Source organism: Ochotona curzoniae, unplaced genomic scaffold (genome assembly GCF_017591425.1).
Source record: "Ochotona curzoniae isolate NIBS_2020 unplaced genomic scaffold, NIBS_Ocur_1.0 contig_4692, whole genome shotgun sequence".
Taxonomy (NCBI): domain Eukaryota; kingdom Metazoa; phylum Chordata; class Mammalia; order Lagomorpha; family Ochotonidae; genus Ochotona; species Ochotona curzoniae.
In genome coordinates, this window is record NW_024466361.1 from 873857 (window position 1) to 894376 (window position 20520).

At 52.3% G+C, this 20520-nt stretch overlaps 1 protein-coding gene across 4 annotated transcripts in view; it reads right to left on the minus strand.

Moving 5' to 3' along the window:
• The window catches only part of PLXNA4 (plexin A4), a 287259-nt gene that overhangs the window by 121857 nt on the left and 144882 nt on the right, over nucleotides 1-20520 (minus strand). For 2 of the 4 annotated variants that reach the window (XM_040987483.1, XM_040987485.1), the window contains exon 3: nucleotides 2554-2685. In XM_040987483.1, the coding sequence (XP_040843417.1) occupies nucleotides 2554-2685 (132 nt within the window). The remainder of the gene's footprint in view (nucleotides 1-2553; nucleotides 2686-20520) is intronic. The other 2 variants (XM_040987484.1, XM_040987486.1) reach the window with 2 other exon arrangements.

Below are 20520 nucleotides of genomic sequence, written 5' to 3' on the forward strand. Positions count from 1 at the left end.
ACTGGAGTGAGGGCAGTAGGACTTGCTTTATCTCCACGGAGGTCTTACACAAACTGTGAGTCTGAAAGGGAAATGAGTGCAAGCAGCAGGCGACTGAGAGGAGGTCTGCAAAGACACTGGGGGCTCATTCATGAACACCACTCTGCAGGGCTTACAAGTGAGACTCCGAGAGATAAGGCACAGCTGTCCACTCACTGCTAACACTCTCCACTGGGGAAAGGACACGGGAGTCATCACTGCGGCCTGATCTGAGAAGAGCCATCACAGAGGTGTCTACCTGAGGGTCACGGTCAGCTTGGGAAGGAATGTGACAGCAGAGTGGAGCTCCAAAGGTCAGGGAAACATCAGCCAGCCAGGAAAGTGCTTCCCAGGCAGAGCAGACTTCACAGCCAAGCACACACGCAGAGTCTGCACTCAGTACTGCTCCCTCGGATTTGTCAAGGCTGGAATTTCTCCAGACACTGAGGTCTAGCAACCCCCAGGTGAACTGACAAAGTTGCTGTTGGCCCTGAGCTCAATTCGGCCTGCCTGGTCCCTGAAGCCACGGCTTGTTGCTCTCCTGAGCTGGATCCCTGCTCCCTGTTCACCTTGGCCTGGACCTGGACTTTTGTGTTCCAATCCAAAAGAACCACGGAGAATCTCGATGTTGCACCTGCTGAACTCCAAACACAGTCAGTGCCACAGTGTCCTCAACGCCAGAGTATCTCTGTTTGTCTAGGACTTACACAGCCACAGTTCTGCTTCTACCCACTGAAACAACTTGACTACTCAATGTTGTTTCTTAACTGACAGACATTGCTCATATTTATGGAGTAATAATGTGATAATATGGCACATGTACATAAATGCATGATCAGATAGAGTAATTAACATCTATTCATGTTGAGAACCTTGAACTCCATTCTCTTAATTATTTCAAGGTACATAACAGATTGTTGTAAACAGCAGCCACCCCATCTTGCAGTCAATGCTGTTACTACCACATGACAGGAACTGGACTGAGCTCACAGTCAATCACAGAGTCAAGACTCATGCTCAGACATTTCGACACCAAGAGCTGTACACTTAACCCTTGAGCTATCCTATCCTACACAAACAATCTCTGGGGATCCGAGGGGTGACTTGGGTCCCTGGGGATTGCGACTCAGGTGGCAGGCTACCCTTCACCACTGTAAGAAGCACGTCCAAGGTGGATGGCCTTATGCATTTCTGCTTTCCTTTCCAACAGACCCAGGAGGCATGGTTCTAAGTACACCTCACTGTCAAGCCTGCATGGGTAAAGATGGTTCTACCAGAGAAGAGGAATTGCCTCAGGCCCAAGAAGCAAGTAAGGATTTCAAGGTGGCACCCCGGGAGGAGTGACACTCAGAATCAACTCAGTCATCAGAGAGGGCTGGCAACCTATATTATTATCTTAGGTTTTCCAGCCATAGGAGTTCTTTTAAGGTTATTGTTTTGGAAATTTTATTTTTCAGGTTAGGTAAGACATCACGGAAAATCCAATGCTTTTTATGGATTTTGAATCTTCTCCAAAGGATTCACTCTACCAAAGAAAGCTGCTTCCACTGGAGACTAGGATCTTGGAGACAAGTAGGGGGAGGAAGGACCCCACTTGAAAACAAGGGGTGCCAGGGGGCAGCCTTGTTCACAGTTGCTGACTCCATCCCAGGCGTCTCCACTCCCACTCAGCCTCATGAGGCCATTCCCAAGCCATGGCAGCTTCAATAGCGACACCACAATGAGTCCCAGTGTGGCTGAGGCCAGGAGACTGGGGAGTCCCACAGCAAAAGCAGATGTCATCAGCCCTGGAGGCAGGCAAGTTGCTCTACGCTGCCAGGGCATAATGCACGGGCCCTGTGGGTGGCATAATGTGGTATTCATCCACTTTCTACTCTGCAGAGTGGGGACAGAACAATCCAGACTTTGTTGGCAAAACCCTAGGGAAGAAGAACAGGAGGGGAAATGTGATCCCCATGACTTGTGCCTTTGCCTCCAAGACCTGATCAATGCATATTCATGGACTGAAGGATGACGCCGAGGAAGAGGTATGGCAGCGTTAGTCTGCACTTGGAGGTCAGTGTGCGCTCTAGGGTGGCATGCTCCAAGCAGTGAACTGTGGCACTCAAGCAAACACCCTCACATATACAGGATAGCCAAGCCGTTATTCCAGCATGTTCCCTTGTTGAGGATCTTCGGGCAAAGCCTCACCCTTCCTCGGACATGCATGGTCCAAAAGGGTCACGCTGGATGAAGAGCCGAAGGCAGAGCCAAAAACTTGGGCAACTGTATCATGTTTCATCAAGACAGTAAATGTTGGCCCTGAACCCACACCATCATTTCTGAAGTGAGCTGTTCTAGATTCAGAGGTTTTGGTGCTGTTCAATGTTGCCTGTTGCAGCTCACCCAGCCTCAGTCCCCAGGCAGCAAAACCAAGAGGAAACATGCTGAAGCAAAGAAATCAAACCTCCTCTCCACAGCTGGCCTCCTGTGGCTTCCCACGGAGCCATGGGCTAGGATTTAGCTGCTAGTCTAGCAGGGGCCGAACAGCCTTACCTGTCTTTCTGACATGATGTAGAGTTGCTCATGATCCTTGGAGAAGGCCATATCCCGGAGGACAGGGCCGGGCTCCACCACCTGCACAGTCTCGTACTGGAGAGCATTGCCCCTGGGCCCATCCACCCGGATCTGTGAAGAGAAACAGGAAAGCCAACATGAGTTCATACTCTGTGCTGAGTCAGCTTCAAGCGAAAGACCCTCCCACCAGCCAAGGGACAGGCAGTGAGCTCTATCCTGACACAAGCCCAGCTCAGGGTTCCTGATGGGAACGCCAAGGAGAAGGGGATGGGAGACGCCAAGCCAGGCTTCACCAAGAGTCTGGACTTGTTCCCTTGACCCCTAACATCTCAGGTTCAAGTCTTTGAGGACCTGTGGTTCTTTAGAGAAAAGGACAGCAGCTTCGGTGCCATCCTGCATTAGGAAGGCAATGTAATTTGCCACTGTGGTTGAACAATGGACAGCTAACTTCTGACACTGCCACCTGCATGCCACTGCTGTACCTTGGTCAGAACAAAGCAAGAGGTCCACCTGAGGAACTGTAGTTCTCGAGGAATTGTACCTCAAGTGGCCTGTCTCAGAAAATTGACATCACTAGCTTATAATTCAGGGTCTGGAGTAGATACGGATCCCGAACCCCCTACATGTTCCATGTGTGTCCCTAGGTGGAGAGATAGAAGCATTACAGGAAAATGGGCTCAGGCGAGTCATCCCCGACCCTCTGGAAACATTGAGCAGAGTGGATCATTCCCAGGCTACTGGGAAGTCCTTCCTTCCAAGAACTGAGTAAATATAACAGCAAGAGACTTTTGCCAGCGTACCCGTGACAGAGAAGGCCTAGTCCTCCCAGTCATGTGGAGTCACCACAGGCTGGGACACACTGCTTATCTGGGCCCTGTGTCTGAATACAGCTCTCTAAAACCATCAAGAGTTTGAGCACACGGGTCTAACAGGTCTATAGCCTGGTGCTAGTAACACTACCATTTATGTTGGGTGCAAATATTACTGAAAATGTGATTAGGAGAGAGCTAGAGACCACCAAACTCCAAACCCACCCAGGTACCATTAGTGTAAAACTCTGGGCATCCAAGCTATAACTTTAGAAACTTCATAACAAAATTAAGGTAAAAAACTATATTCTAAATGTCCCATTAAGTACTCTAATTTTAAATTTTAGTATACAATATTTTTTAAACGATTTACTTGCTTGAAAGGCAGAGGAGACAGAAAGTGGTGGAGGTCAAGAGTTAAAGAAGGAGAGAAGAGAAATATTCCAATGGTTGATTCTTTTCCCCAAATGGCCCCAAAGGCCACACAGGGTCAAGTTGAAGTCAGGAGCCTGGTTCTCCATTCTGGTTCACCATTCTGGTTGCAAAGGCACAAGCACTTGGTCCATCCTCCATTGCCTTCCCAAGTTCTTTACCAGTGATGACATAATTTTTAACCTCTCATGAGATCAAGGAGTGTAAGAATTACTCAGAGGCACTGCATTACAGAAAGGACACCCCACGAACAACAACACACCACATCAGGTCACTCGGAGTTCAACTGCTTCACGCCTCTCTCCTACCAGGTGATTTTCTGGTTTATGTGCTTGTTCCAAGTTCTGATTGTTTTGTTTTTCCTTTCGGGCCCTTGTATTTAAGCTTCCGAGACATCAGATACCAGGAGGTGTTTTGCTCCTAAGTCCTTACAGACAAGGTCCTCTTAATCGCATAGATGAGCGCTGTTGTTAGGGCTGACGTGGTCTCTCCACCTTCCTTTCTCACCTTCCTACTCCTACTTTCAAGGTTATGCCCCCAGGGTCCATATTATCAGTGGGAGAAAATGTCTAAGCACATTGAGCGACTGGCCTGAGCCGGAAAAGCTGGGGACATATTTGGAATCCAGCCATCAAGTCCTCACTTCTGAGAGAAGCTGCTGGTGCAGGGGCTTCTGGGGGAACTTCCAAGCGTCACTTGAACACAGGGAGCTGAGATCCGAGTCTGCCTCCAGTCTCCGCAGGTCCAGAGACAGTCTCTAGCCACTACTGAAGTTTAGCAGTCTTTATTCTCACTCTCTGTGTAAGGCAGAGAAAGAAACAGCTAGCTTCCATCTGCTGCCTTGCCAGCTGATCCCCATTAGTGGTCTTGGCTGGGTCAAGGCGACGGGGCTGGAGCTCCTGCCAGGTCTCCCACCTACTTGAGCCATCATCTGCCACTTTCAAGGGTGCACACTCGCAGGAAGCTATAACTGGAAGTAGAGGAGCTGGGACTAAATCGAAGCACACTGAGATGGGATGCAGGAGTCCCAAGGGACATGCCGATCATTGTGCCAAAGCCCCGCTCCTCTTCTTGATTTTGATGCTCATGTTTTCGCTACATCAATTTTTATTTTAAGATGAACAAATAAATGAATGAGTGAACACTCCTCTTTGTTCACTTCCAGTTAAGCTCATGGAACCACCAGGAGCAGCAAAAACCGGAGAAGGAATTAGAGAGTGGTGGTTAGCCCCGAAAATGGAAATACCTCAGGTTTCCAGAGCTCTTTTTCTGCATGTGCCCAATCCATCCAAAGTCCATACTGGCCAGGTCCTCATTTAATCTGAACGAAATGGGAGTTCAAGCAAAACCAATTGGGATTACCACCCAAGTCTGACCGTACACTGATGGCCTTGGCCCTCAGCCCAGCCGACTTCAGCCTCCTGGAGCTGCAGAAGAAGGTGACACTGAGTAACCTGGCTCCCCTCCAGCCTCCTCAGGCCACTGCATGAGCAGGCTCCGTGGAGAATGCTGGCGGAACTAAGTCCTATCCAGGCCCCTTGCTCCGATCCAGGGGAAATTGAATTCAGTGCCCGAGTGGTCGCCCTGATCACTTGTCTCCAGTGTCCTTGCTCCTGGAGACGGGGTGATGTGTTGGTAGGGTGGGCAGCGGAGGAAGCCAGGGGCAGGAGCAGAGGAGTGGTGGTCTTCTGAGGGGCACTGCATGGGTCATGTCTTCCCCTGTCCCCTGCACCACCAAAGTAGGAGTAAAACAGGAATGAATCTCTCCTTTTCCCCTCCCACCCCATTTTAAATACACAATCTATCTTAAATCCACAACTTAAAAAAAGAGGAAAGAAAAAAGAGGGGAAAGCATTTACTCATCCATCTGCTGAAAGAATTCACCAAGACATAGAGAAAAGGAGAGTGTGGCACGGTCTGTGGAGTGTCGGACATTGACTTCTAAAGTGCAGTGAGGCTGGAGCAGCTGCTTTGGGGCCCTTACACAGCCCAACAGCAGCACCAGCTGCAAAGTGCTAATGAGCAAGCTACATCAGGTATGGAATGGGACATGTGGAGGGAAGAGAAGAGAAGAGAAGAGAAGAGAAGAGAAGAGAAGAGAAGAGAAGAGAAGAGAAGAGAAGAGAAGGAGGAAGGGAGAGAGATGGGGAGGGAGGGAGGGAGGAAAGAAGGAGCTAACTTTTCTTTAAGTCTGCTAACTCAGCAGAGGAAGTATGGCACTGTCGCTATCACGAGTGAGGCACAAGAGTTCAACAACCTGCCTTAGCTTCCCCATCCAGTGACATGGCCAGGGCCCCAGCCAAGGTCTGATGGGTCCCAGTGTCCAGTATGAGTCTACATGTTGCAGTCAGCATGTTGACCCGATTTTAGTGGGTGGACAAACTAATAGGTCAAGGAGTGGTAGTCGTCAGTATCAAACAAGCAGCACCCAGGATGGTAGAGGGCTCACCTCTTCATCCATGGCAATTCTTCTGGAAAGAAATGAGCATATGAATGAAGAACAGTGCAAATTTTCAGAAGAATGCATCCCTTTTACTTTTGTTTCATATCTGGCAGGGCACTCAAAATCACACCATGTCATCCAATGGCTTTGCAAATGCTTATGATGTTGGCTGCCCGCATAATCATGTAACTGATAAAACCAGCAAGATGGGGACCTCTCTGTACCTTGCTCCAAGTTCAATGCCACATTAATGTCAAGCAGGAGTGCAATCCGGGTCTCCTGATCCCAGGCTTGCCTCTTAGCTATCTGAATTTTCCAAAAGCCTCCTGACAAGGTTCTGGCTCAAAAGGTAATTTAAGATAATGAGTCTCGGTGGGACTTTGGGCCATCTGACCACAGAAGGAGACTGACTTAGAGATGGGCAAAGGCACTTTCAGTGTTGAAAAGTGGGTCTGGGGGTTCCCCAAACACAAGTGTTATGATGAGTTTATTTCCTATTTCTTGCAAAAGGTCTGTAGCAAGCAGCAAGGACTGTGCAGAGGGCTGTTAGCACTCAGTGAGAGGAACTTGGGGAAGATGCTCCACCCTCGGATGGAGCTGGGAGTTGGGGAGCAGGGACGGTGCTGTGGGACTGAGTCTCATGAGGTCATGCCTGTCACACAGCGTACAAGCCATGGCTGGTGACCCTCAGCCCCTCCTCAAGAGAGAGACACAGGGGCAAGAAAGGGCCATTTACTGTTCGCCATGCTCAAGGCAGTCTAAAGGGCAAGACGATTCCAGGCATCCTTCTAACAGTGTTCCAGGGGAACCAGGAGACAAGGTTCTGGCGCTGGCAAGGAGTGCTCAGGCGCAGACGATCCCGGCCAGTCTGTCCCTCACATGGTCAGCATGTGATCCAGAGTCTAGTAGCTGGAGAGCTGCCCAGGACAGGCAGGCTACCAAGAGACAGTCCCGAGTGTAAATGGGAGAGGTCACGCTGCTGGCCAATGTGGGGGCCACCCTGTGTTGATGCCCGAGGTGACGGCGCCAACAAATCAGATTTCTTGTCATACTCTGTGGAGGTGACACCTCTGGATCATCTAACAGTAAAAAGGATAGAAAACAAATGGATTTCCTTTTCAAGGTAGACAATGTAAATGACATGGTCAGAGTTGTGGCATAATGGGCAAAGCCACTGCTTGTTATGCCAGCATCCCATAAGGACACTGGTTCAAATCTCGGCTGTACCACTTCTGATCCAGTTCCCTGCTTACAGCCTGAGAAAGCAATGGAGGAAGGTCCAAGAGCTTGGGTCCATGTACCCGTGGGAGATCTGGAAGAGGCTCCTGGGTCCTGGCTTCAGACTAGCCCACCCCTAGTGGGTCGTTATGGGATGTGAGCAGTGAACCAGCAGATGGAAGATCTCTCTCTCCCTTTCTGTCTGTCTATCCCTCTATCTCAAACTCTTTCAAATAAATACATAAATATTTTTAAAAAGAAAATGAAAACAGCCCATCATGGGTCAAGCTGGATATCTGAGGCTGGCACAATGGATAAAACCACACCTGAATACCTGTGTGTCGCTCAGTGCAGTGGCATATTACACAGTCCTCCAGCGGCGCCCTGCAGCTGGAGGCTGCTGTGTCTAGGCTCAGCACCAGCTCCTGGAGGTGCGTCCCAGCACTCCCTTTCTGGGGAGACTCTCTCCTGGGGGCTCTCATGTTGCACATGAAAGCCAGACATGTGGCAGGGAGTGTCTGAGGCCAGCATGGACCTTCCCCAGAAGTCTGGCCGACTGACTGGGGTGTAACCCAGGGCAGCTGGCAGAGTCAGGGCAAGGTCCTGAGAAGAGGCACATGCATGTGCTTCCAACAAAAAGCTACCAACATGGCACCAGCAACTATGGGAGTGCCACTGGTAAAGCACAGCAAGTCCCATCTTACTTACTCAAAAGCCACCACACTCGGTAGGAAGACTGACTTGACATAGCAAAACTAGTGAAAGAACGGATTTTACCAAGATAAAACATGTTGAGTTGAATTTCAAAACGACAGCCAGGAGAGTGGAGGGTGTTGTGGCACAATATGTTAGACCGTCACCATAGTCTCAGCATCCCATGGGTGCCAGTTCAAGTCCTGCCTTCTCAACTTCCTGTCCAGCTCCCTGCTAATGGCCTGAGAAGTCAGGAGAGCATGATTCAAGCGCTTGGGCCCTGCACCCGCACGTGACACCTGACCTAATCCCAGCTATGGTGGCTATCTGGGGAGCAAACCATTGGATGGAATCTTTCCCTTTCGCTCCTTCTTTCTGAACTTCCCTCTCTAACTCTTCCTTTCAAGTAAATAAAAATGATCAAACAAACTCTTTAGGAGTAGGTGTCCTTCTGCTAGCACTGCCTGCTAATACGCCCGAGGAGACCACACGGCCATGGTTTGGGCTCTTCCACCACATGTGGGAGAGCAGCCGGAGTCCGCAGCTGTGGCAGGGATTCGAGGAGTGAACCAGCAGATAGAAAAAAGTCTTGCTCTCTGTGTCTCTTCTGTCACTCTGCCTTCACCTAGATAAATAAGCCTTCACAACACTGTAAAAGGAGCTGTTGGAAAGCTCACGTTGAGAGGGCCGACCTTCAGACATGTGGAAAGCCCTCCCCCAGAGGCCTCGCAGTCGTGTGGCAGTGTGCTCTCTGGCACTTCCCCGCTGACTGCGTGCTTGGCCAGGCTGTGTGCTGCTTCTCCAGCTGATAGACTGGATGTTGTGGAGTAGAGAGTGTGTGTAGAGGAAGCAAGAGGACAAGAAAACAACAGAGAAAAAAAGCATAATATCCTGACAGGGGTGTAATATCAAAAATAAAAACGGTTGTCATAAAAGTGGAGGGGATGGGTAGAGCAGACCTGAGAGCTAGGGTGAACTCAGGGGCAGGTGCAGGTGCCTCTAGCCCTTGCCTTAGCCCCGATGGAACATTCTAGAGCAGCACTGGATGGCAGGGATACATGAGCCACAAATGTGGACTACATATACCATTTACAATTTTCTAAGTGACCATATTACAAAAAAAAAAAACAACCCAGGTAAATTAATTTTCATAAAGTATATTACCTTAGGTAATTATGCAACATAATGATATTAACCTGTACACAAATAAATCAAAGTTACTGAGCTGCTTAGCACTGCTTTTCTTCCATGAGTTCTTCGCATCCTGAGCTATACTCTGAACGTAGGGCTCATCTCAAGGGGGCAGCACACTTCAAGGGTTGCCCACGTGACCCCTTCTGTGTTCTCATTTCTCAGTTCTCCAACTACCTAAACATCCAGGGTAGCAACAACCCTGCGTGGTGCCCTCAGCGGACTCTTCATGCCCTCCTTGCCACCACCACACCCCCGTCTCCCAGGCACCTTCAGCACATGGCGTGGCCCATCGTGCTTTGGTGCCTCCCACCAGCCATGCCATTCCCACCAGCCAAAGGCAGGATGTTCTGCTGCGCAGGGCTGTTCCGCTCCAGGCTTGCCTTGCATACCCAGGCCTTGTCTCTGCACACTGCTGCATGGCAGGACCTCCAGGACCCAGTGGTGGTCAGGACATCAGGCAGCTGCTCATGGTGGCAGTGGTGAGGAGGGGACTCAGCAGCAAGGAGCAACCCCCCAATCCAGGGAGAAGGAGGTAGGGGGCACCCAGCCAGTGGTCCTTGAAGCCTGGAGGCACCAGGTATTTCACCATATGCAGTATTCCTATATAGCAACAGCAGGCAAAGCCACATCAGGATTCAGGGATGGCATCTTGCTGCCCACGCCCTTTGACAGCCTTCCTCATGGCACTGGGCATGCTGCGTTGCTGCCTGCATGTGGCTCTCCAGGGACACCTCTCACACCGACGCTGGGGTCCAGGCAGCCGTGTCCACCATGCCCCTCCCCCCATGGGCCTTCCTTCCAGCCCTCAGGCCCCCTGCCCATTGCTGAACGGACACAACACCTAGCTGCACGGCTGGCACGGTGTGTCTGAGAGCTGCCAGGCAGACTGCTATTAAAACATCAGCGGGGTGGCCTCCGCAAAGGTCAGCCATCCGGGAGCTCCTGGCAGCTGCTTGTTTGTTTACTGGAACATTATCCGGGCCGGGCTGTTTATTTACATCCATCGAAGGACTGAACAATAAATATCATCTCCCAGTAGCAGGCAGATGCTTGCACAAGAGCACTCTGGCTGTGTCTTGCTCAGAGTAATCTCCCTAATGAGCAAACAGTGCCATTCATCCCGCAAGACCCTGGCCACCCTGCCCCTTCTCTCTCCCTGTGCATCTTTCCCAGACTTCTCACTCAAGGCTACACCTGTAATTCCTGGGTGGGGGCCTGGGGACAGGAAGGGGACATCTTGTCTGCAGGAAGACAAATCTGGAAGCAGGCAGGCAGTGGAAAGCAGATTCAACCTGAAGCAAAGGCTCAAGGGCCACTGGGAACTCTCCCATCTTGTCCTCACAGCTCTGAGGTGGTGGGCTGGGAGGATGGCAGGGGCCGAGTATGCAGGGGCCTGGGGAAAGGGACATCCCACACCTGGGCAGGGCCTGTTCATTGGCGAAGCCATATCATGATGACACTCAGCCACTGAGTCATGATACAGCCTGGCTGCCAAAGAGCCCAGGAGTTGGAAGGAGCCACACCTGTCAGTGTAGAGGGGATACCTCTGCAGGGCAGCCACCAGGAGACCCAGGGCCAGGAAGGTGGGTAGAGCCCTGTGCTCTGTGTGACCATTGTTTCAGCTGCCCTTGAATAGCACTGCCCCCAGCCAGGAGGAACAGGACACCAGATGATCAGCAAGGGAACAGGGACTCATCAAGTAGGCAGGGCAGGTGCCAGAAGCCCATGCTGTGTTACCATGCAGGGCCAGGACAATCGATGCCTTGGGGTCTTGCCCAGCATGAACTGCATTGTCCCAAGCAGACAAGGTGGGGACAGTGGCCACCAAGCAGCCCTTGACCCCACCTGCTTTGACAGTGACACAGAGAAAACCGTGTGAAAGACAGAAGGGAGACCTGCCTGACCTTCACAAGCGCCATGTACAGACAAAAGTATTTTCAATATAGAATAGTGCAGAAACGGCTTGTCTTGTCTCTCTCCCAGAGACTCAGCGGAGAGCACTGTGTGCTTGGAGTACTGACAGGGGTGGCCACCTTAGAACTCTGGAGTCACCACTAATTGTAGTAACTTGTACCCTAAAACGCTAGTTGGCAGTTTCCCATGTGCCTCTGCCAGAAAGGAGCCTGGGAAGACCACTCCTACTCCTGGAGACACAAACGAATGGATGGTTAATTCACCACCTGTGATGTACCAGGTACCATGCCATGTGCTTCACACGCCTCAGTTCCTCCTGGCACCTGGCAGATGGGCCCTGCTCACCCGTGTGAGGAGGCTGGAGGCTGTGGGCGGGTCCACTGGCAGGCAGCAAGGTGGGTAGCTCTAACTTGGACACACAAGTACCATGCAACTCGAGACAGTTTACTAAGGCTTTCGGGCACTGCTTTCCTATTGAGACTATTATTGTGTGAGTCTGAGGATGCCTCAAGAATGGACAAAGCACTTGGCCTGGTGACAGCTAAGCTTCAGCAGATGTCCACAGTGACTCCCATGTAACTGTCCACTCAGACGGTGGATCTGTGGCCTTATTCTCCCTGTGAGGAGCAGCAGCCCTGTATGCCATGGAACAAGGACTTGGAAGGCATGGCCCACAGAAGGAGTTCCCAGTATCCATCCAGGTCCTCCAGGGCTGGAAGGATGGCTCTGGGCTTCCTGTGGCCTATTCTAAAGGGCAACAGTGGGCAGCAGGCAGCCTGGGAGCTGTGCACGGAGTGTATACCCATGGAGGGGCTGCACAGAGGGGTCTTTCACCACCATCACTCACCTGGTGGCCTCCCCTAGCTGCTGCCAGCTGCAGGAACGGCCCAGGCATGTTTGAGTGTGGGTAAGAACATCAGTGACAGCAGGGAAGAATGAAGGCAGCTTCAAACCTGTGGCTTGACCAAGCCACAGCAGAGAGAGGAGATCTCCAAGGACTCAGCAAGGGCAGAGAGCCATCACCCCGGGGCCAGAATGGGCACCTCTTAAGGGCAGGTCAGTGGCCAGACTCAGCTCTGGATTCTGTGCTAAAGTAACCACTACATAACCTTCGGCAGGGTTTGCAAATGTGCTGAATAAGGGCTGCAAATCCAGAATGTATTACTATCAGGCGAGCATTAACATGCCTAGTTCCGCGCTTGGCTCATAATGGTGACATGCCCTGTGTCTGCGGGCTGTCACCAGTTACTGCGTTAGTGAAGGTGAGGCAATGGGACGGCGGTGATGACACCACAAAGCACAGCCCGTTCAGCGGGGCCTCCCCCAGCCCTGTGAACAGCTGTGTTATAAATGAACAGATGCACAACTGAGCTTCATGACGACAGGAAGATACCCATGGCCAGGCCCCACTCAGCCTAGGCTGACATTTCTTCAGTTTCTTGTCCTTGAAGGATCACCCTTTCCAACCCCCAGGGCGTGAGCAGTAGCCATCCCTAGGCTGTGGGGATGCTGGCCAATTTCCTAGACAAATAAAAACCCAAGGAGGCTTGGAGGAGTGCTGGACAAGTTATTATGACATCTGCTGTCTCCGAAGAACCCTTGGTCAGTCCTCTCCCCTGCCGCTTACGAAGCCTGGGGGGCGGGGGGCATCAGCCCTATCCCAGGGTCCCTGTGGCCATGGGCCAAGCACAGCTACGTGTCTCCGTGTGAGGCTATGGGCAGCCTCCACCTACTTCGTACAAAGGAGCACGGGGAGAATACACATCTCCTCATCAAGCTGGGGTCTCCCTCCATCAGCCCCTCACCCTAAGGGTCGTGCAGCACCACCTCCTGGGAAGCAAGGTGGGCCTAGGGACACTGCTCAGCTTTTGTCTGGTATGCTGGTGCACTTGGCACAGTTTTGCGTTACTCACTGGGATCAACAGGAGGATGTTAAGTAGCTCCAGGTCCTGAGCTGACCAGGCTTCTTCCAGGGTAGGGGGCACAGTGTGGTCAGGTTAAGTGCGAGACACCTGCCACGTTGTCAAGCCCCAGTTTGGGCGTTACAGGGCACAGTGCTCCCTTTGCGTTCCAACTGTGCTCTGTACACGACACGGCTTTCCTTGCGTGCACCCCAGCCCAGGCTCCATGCCCCTCACCTCGCAGGGTTCCTGTCCTCTCATCTTCCCCACGCTCACAGTCAGTGCAGCTCCAGACTGGAGCTGACCTACACTCAGCAACAGTCCACATTAAAATGAGAGAAATGGCAGTATGCCTGGTAATAATATTCCATTATCATGGAACAAAACACATTGGGGGCTTCTGGAAGAGTGGGCTGTTCTCGCCAGCATTACTTCATCTTTCCCAGTCCTCTCCCTTAACACCTGCCGACCCCAAGTTCCCCCAGCCCAGGCACCAGCCACATTCAAAGTTTGTTGTTGTTTTCAGTAACAGTGCTGACAAAGAGGCACCTGGCGCTGTCACAGACGAGGACCCGGAGACCCGAGGCCTGAGGTGAATCCTTTGGATGCTGTGCAGCCTAGAATTCTGCCCCCAAAGCCATGGTGGAGAGCACGTGGCCCCAATGGCCATGCTGGCATTGGGAAGGCCACCCTTGTCAAGATGACATCACCAGGCAGGCTGGAATGCAGAATGAGAGAGCCAGAGCCCCGGGGTTTGGGGGGAGTTGCACTGTGACAGCACAAAGGGTCTTTTGACCACACTGTGTCTTCCTGGTTATAAACCATGCCAGCAGTCACGCAGGGGGTATAAACCGGCTCCCCTATCTCCCCATCCCTGACTGCCAGCAGTTGAGAGGGCTTCAAGATGGGCGACCTTTGACCCCGTAAGGAGGAGCCTGGCAAAGGAGAGATGCAGAGCTGAAGGGACTTCAAGGAAACATTGTTCCTATCTCATGGCTGTGTGGGAGGAGCCACGCAGCTTATTGTGGAGAAACACATCTCAGAATAAGATATTGGAAAACCATCTTCCCAGTCGCTGGCCAGCACACCGACAATTACTCACATGGCACCAGCAAGGTCTGGGTGTCTTACAGTGCTTGCACTATTGATCTCAGAGTGACGCCCACAGCCACCCAGCCTGGCGCTTCACAAGGCTGTTCCCATATTCAGATGTGGACACTGAGATCAGCGAGAGTCACGTGGGATGTAGAGTGGGTGGTGGGAGCACGGATACAGTCATTATTATATGCTAATGTTCTGTTCACATACAAGTCACAGCTGGGTCTCTTCCTCTGGGACTCTTCCAGCCGCTAGGCTTGCAAGGGGAGTTTGTGAAGTGACTCAAAGCATGACTCTAAGCCCAGCTCCACCAAGAACTTGCCACATGACCTTTTCTAAGTTCTGGTCACCCTCACTTGTCTAGTGCCAGTTCGCACAGTACCTAGCACAAGGGGATGTGACGGTTTCATGAGCTAACAGACAACAGGCATGGAGCACACTGGCTGGCACCTGGTCGAAGACAAGCTGTCACGGGTCACATGGGTACTCACAGACCTGAGACCCGCTCCCGCAGGCTCGGCTCCCTCCTGTACAACAGCACCATGCCAAGGAGGTCTCTGCTAAGAGAGGGCAGTGGGATGAGCGGCGCCTCATGCTTTCAGAATGGCCTTGAAGCAGGGGCTGGACTTGCCCCTTGGGTGTGGGTGGACCTCGACGCTAGCCTCTCTCTCTCTGCCCACAAGACTCCAGCAGGGCACATGTTCTCATCATTTTCTTTTAAATCCAGAGTCAACATCAAGGTAATGATGTTTGCCCAAGTCTGATTCATGGCAAGCGATGAATGTGTGATTTTGTGCATTCTGAGGACATGTTAAAGGATGACAAGTGCTGAATGGCGGGAGTCTAGGACGTATGGGAATGACTTCCTACCTGCTTCAATGTAGTGCCTTCCTCATAAAGTGGCTAGCAGCACAAACCCCAGACCCACAGTCCCCAGTTTAGACTCAAAAACACAGACCTTAGCCTGGTGCATACAGGGCTCACGTAATAATAGTCTACTGCCTCAAACTTTGCAAAGGGCGTTTGAGGACATTTCTTCAGTGTTGCTCAGTCAGCCCAGTTTGTAAAGTGTCCTTCAGCCTGAGCCCTGAGCAGGTGGGGCGAGGACACTGGGTGACAAGCGGCTGTTGCCTGTGTCACTGTTGGAGCCCCATAAGCAATTGTAGCTTATGCCACCGCTGTAGCCCTACTGGGTGACCAGCAACTGTAACCTGTGTCACTGTTGTAGTCCCACTGGGTGACGAGCAACTGTAACCTGTGTCACCACTGCAGGCCACTGGGGCTCTCTACCCCGAATCTGCTCCCTGTATCAAGATGCTCTATCATTCACTTTTTCTAACAGCTATACAAATAAGGGATTGGAGGTCTGTCCAGGATAATCCACCACTCCTGCCTTATCTCCCCAGTTCTACCAATGCACAATGAGATGGGCAAATAGGGGCCATAAAGTCAGCTGTTCCCTGGGCTGGATTATTATGCAGTTCTGCATTGGATGGGGTGAGGATGGGCAGGGCTGCATTGGGATGGATTAGATCAGACTGGGTTGAGTTAGGCTGGACTGGATTGGGTTACACAGGGTCAAACTGAACTCTTGCATTGGGTTAGATTGGACTGGGTTGAGGCAAGTTGGGCCGAATTGGGTTGGCATGTGTTGGATTGGGCTGTGTGTGTTGAAATGGCTGGACTGAGTGAGCCTGGGTTAGATTGGATTTACAGTCTGTGAGCAGCAGAGCCAGCCCAAAGTCTTTGCTGATTGCTTCTGTTCTGTGGCATTTCAGTATCCATTTGCCTTAACACAGTGGACTGTGTGCACTGAAGAGCAGAGCCAGGCACCAGAAGCAAAGAACAGCAGCACAATGCCTGAAGGCTAGCTTCAGGGACCCTCCCAGCCCATTCCCTCCCTTGACTGGCTCAGGTTACAGTAGCCTGGCAGCTTCAGAAAGGGTTAGGGGGGACAGCCAGACACTGGGAGTGGAGCCTGGAAGAGCCAGGCTGAGCAGAGTGGGCAGGCAGCAGAGTCGGCGGGCCAAAGAGCATTCCCTCAGAACAGGCTGAGACCCCAGGGAAGGCTGTGAGTCACCTCCCCGAAGACCTGGCCTGAGCCGGCTCATGAAACCCAACCCCAAGAGATACAGGCCTGGATGGAGACCATGTCAGAGGTTCAGTCACACACGGGCGGGCTTGCGGGCACCAGGGAGCACAGGGAGTCCATGTGAGGTGGGGGTCCCTAAACTGCACAGCCTCTCCTAGCCAGGTAGGGACCTCAGGCACACACACGCTTCTGTGCACCAGGAAGGTCACGCTTGGTTTCAGCCTCAGGAAGCTCCATCTGTCGGCCGAAGAAGCAACTGAGGCAGAAAAGAACCCCAGAGGAAGATGCGATGTCCACCCGAGTTCAGTTGCTCTGATCGGGGGAATCCGGCACGACTCACTGCCCTTCCCTGCTGTCTGACCCTTGTCCACCCAGCAAACACGCACAACACCGTAGCCCCTGTGCTCTGCAGCAGCAAACAGGAAACAAGGGAGGGAGAGGAAGCCTTTTCAGAGCCTCTGGTTATCATCACAGCCTCACTGTCTTCCTCTCCTCCCCACTCCCATCTCCGCTGTGCCTGGACCAGAAGCCTGATGCACCTGCACTTGTCCTAACAGGGACTCCCAGCTGCTGTGGGCTACCCACGGCCGGAGGGAACTGGCACATACGTGTGTGTGCTTGTGTCTCTGACCAGTGTGGGCTCCGCATTGAACACTGCGTCTCCTTCTACTGCCAGTAGGTGGCAGAGCTGCGACAGGCCGGTTAAGAACGCTAGGGCCCTTGGCCTTGCAAGACCTGGTCAGATCTGGTCCCTGCAAGAGACAAGGCGCATCCACTCGCACCACAGGGCGAGACCCTTGTCCTCTTTCCTCTCTGAGTGCCCCGATCTCGGGTAAGAAGAGAGAAGCTGCAGGACAGCGAAGCACTTGCAGCAGGACGGTCAGCTGTGTCTACCCGGGGAGCCAGTAAGCGTGCCTGCTCTGGTCCTGTCCACCCAGGCGCTCAGCATGGCTGGGGTGGGGACCAGGAATCTGAATTCAAATCCCCACCACTGGCACTTCTTGCATGGCCCCAACAGAAAGCTGTGGTATTCTGGGCACTGTGAGGGCTCCACCGGAGACCCGACCTGGGGCCACGGTGCTGCTCTGCCTCCGACTGGCACTCTGTGTGCTCATGGGACCCGTGTCTTGTGGGAATTTCTTGGTGCCCTGAGAGCCCCGGAATTCCTGCCCAGTAAGTGGTTCGTGCGACTCCCCTGAACTCCTGAATACTTCTTGGGTTTGCTTTAAGCCCCTGGAATGCCTGGTTCCCTCCTCCATGCCGTGGTTGGCTCTGGGCAATCATGTAGAGCAGTGACTTCCCGGAATGGTATAGGTCAAAGTTGGGGAACCTGGGGCATCCTGCGTGCAGTGGCTGTGAGTGAGGGGGAGCTGACCAGCAGTATCTGGAATAACCCCATAGTGGTGCCAAGTCTTCGCCTCTCCCTCAAGTTCTCCCGAGCTGGGAACTCCAGGCTGGGGCCAGCAGCCTGAGCTTCGGAAGCTCAGCAGGGCATCCTGCTGCTTTTCAAAGTTTGGGAATGACATGGGCCAGCGTTATGAAACGGTGAGAAAGTTCCTGTTTGTGATGGCAGCATCACATAGAGGTGCTAGTCCATGTCCCAGAGGCCCCACTTCCAACCCAGTTCCCTGCCAGTGTGCCTGGAAAGGCAGTGCATGTGGCCAAGTGCGTGGGTCACTGTACCCACGAGGCAGAATGGGAAGAAGCTCCCGGCTTGAATCAGTATGTGAATGACCTCTCTTCCTCTCTGTAACTTTGCCTTTCAGATAAGTAAGTAGATCTTTTATTTAAAACTTACACATAAAATCATAAACCTTGCAAAGGATTGCACGTGCAGCAGGAAGCCCAGGGTGTCCCCAGCAAGTGCAGCATCTGTCTGCATTTCTGGTTACCTCCAATCGCCCGTTCTGCTGGGTGCCCTTTCCTAAGGCCCCGACTGTCAAAGTACAGACAATTAGAACCACAGCAAAGAGGAAAAACCAGGCGTGCAAAGTGAATATGGTGGGGGGAAGGGTTTGCCACAGGAAGGTGCCAGATTGGAAATTTTGCTACCTTCAGGGTGCAGAAAGTTTGCATGGAGTCTGGAAGCCAGAAAGACAAAGACAGGTGCTGAACCCCTGGAAGTCTGGTAGCTCATCTCCTCCCTCTCGGTGTCACTGTGGTTTGCAAGAGGCTGCAAGTGTCACCCCACAAGAAGAAGGTGGCACCACCAAGCGTGCTGAGCCACCTCCTGTCCCCAGCAGTGGCACCTGTCCCTAGCAGTGGCACCTGTCCCCAGCAGTGGCACCTGTCCCCAGCAGTGGCACCTGTCCCCAGCCGTGGCACTCGCTCTGCTTCCAAGCAGTGCCCGGCTTTGTAGGCCATGGGTCACTCTACCACCACTGCTTGTGTGGCCGGAAACACTATCTCTTCTCAGGAACTTCGAGTGGCTTATTCTTTGTTTATTAAAAATGAAAGAATGAACAAACAGACCTCCCACCAGTTAGTTCACTGTCCACATCTGCACAATGACCAAGGTTGGTCCAGATGTTCCACTTACTTGATTCATCATTGCCACTTCCCAAGGTCTGTATTAGCAGGGAGCCAGAGGCAGGAGTGGAACTCAGGGACTCCAATGTGGGCACAGGTGTCTTAACCACTGGACTTATGCACATGCGTGCGTGTGTGCGTGTGTGTGTGTGTGTAGTTTATTTGAAAGGCAGTTATGGCAAAAGGGGAGAGAGATAAATTTTCTACCCACAGGTTCATTCTTCAAATGGCTGCAAAGGCTGGTCCAGGCTTTGAAGGCAAGAGCCCAGAGCTCCAGCTGGGTCTGCCTTATGGGTGGCAGGGGCCACTTGGGCCACCTTGACCTTCTCCGGTGCATCAGCAGGGAGTTGGATCAGAAGTCAGAGCTTCGGGACTGTACCCTGGAGCTCCACTATGGAATGCTGGCTTTGCTGCTGGTGGCTTAGCCCACTGTAGCACTGGTACAAGGGCAGGACCATTCTTCCAGTTTCTGCAGAGAGCTCCAAATCCAAGACCACAGGATACCACCTTCAGCTCTGGCCTGGAAGATGATTCACCAGAGCCACCTATTCTTATTTCTCCACTTCTGTAACCTGGCCTGCTGGGAGTGGGCAAGATGCACCATTCCCCATGCCTGGGCTCCTCAAAGCACAGAAGGTGGGACTTGACTGAGATGTAAACTAAAGGAGGTGCACCGGAGGCATTCAGAGGAGCGGAGACAACCAGAGAAGGCAAACACAGGTGATGAGGGCTCTGTGTGCATCTGTCCAAACAGTGAACAGAGAGTGCAGCCCTGCAGGCAGACCAGTAACCCCAGACGGGGATGCAAAGCTCCCCGCTCCCTGCTGCCAGGAAGAGAGTGACGGGAAAGCTGGCAGCAGGAGGAAGAGAAGGCAGGAAAGAGTGAGCGGAGAAAGGAGGGAGAGAGGAAACGCTGATGAGATCTGTCAGGTCTGACACGCTAGGATAATGTCCTTGCGGATTTGTGGTTTCCTGGTAACAATCACTTCTGTTTTTATTTATTCTGGCAGGGTGTTCATGTTGGGTAATCACTGTTTTAGTTCATTTCCCCCCAATGATAGACTGTGATAACTCAACTTGGTTGTTAATAATGCTACAATTTACCTAACAAATTTCCAGCTTGTAGTACAGCTTCATTAATATGTTTAATTTATCGTTGCACTTCCTTCAGGTTAATGGTTTGAGAGGCTGTTGGAGACAAATCTGAACAGTTAATATAAAGTGCTTATTTCTCATTAAAGTCTGGACTTGAAATGCCCAAGCCTGCCCTGCGATGAGCTGGCCTGGATAAGCCTCCCTTTGGTTGCAGCAGGAAAGAGAGGAAAGCAGGTCAGCTGTTCAGATGGAGTCCTCCCCAGATCCCGTGGCCTTCCCCAGGGCGAAGCAGAGGTCGCCTGAGCCCGGGTTTATTCTGGAAGGGTTCTCCGGAGGCCGCACGATGGTAGGGACATCAGGCAATGGATGAGGGTGACATTTGCCACAGCAGGAACATCAGTACCTGGGTGACAGGAAGACACACTCCCTGGTGGGAAAGACAACAACAAGGAGACCTGCTCCCACAGGGTGCAGTGCACAGGACAGCCACCTGCCCTTCCTGGCCAGGAATTCAATGGGTCCTCTCCC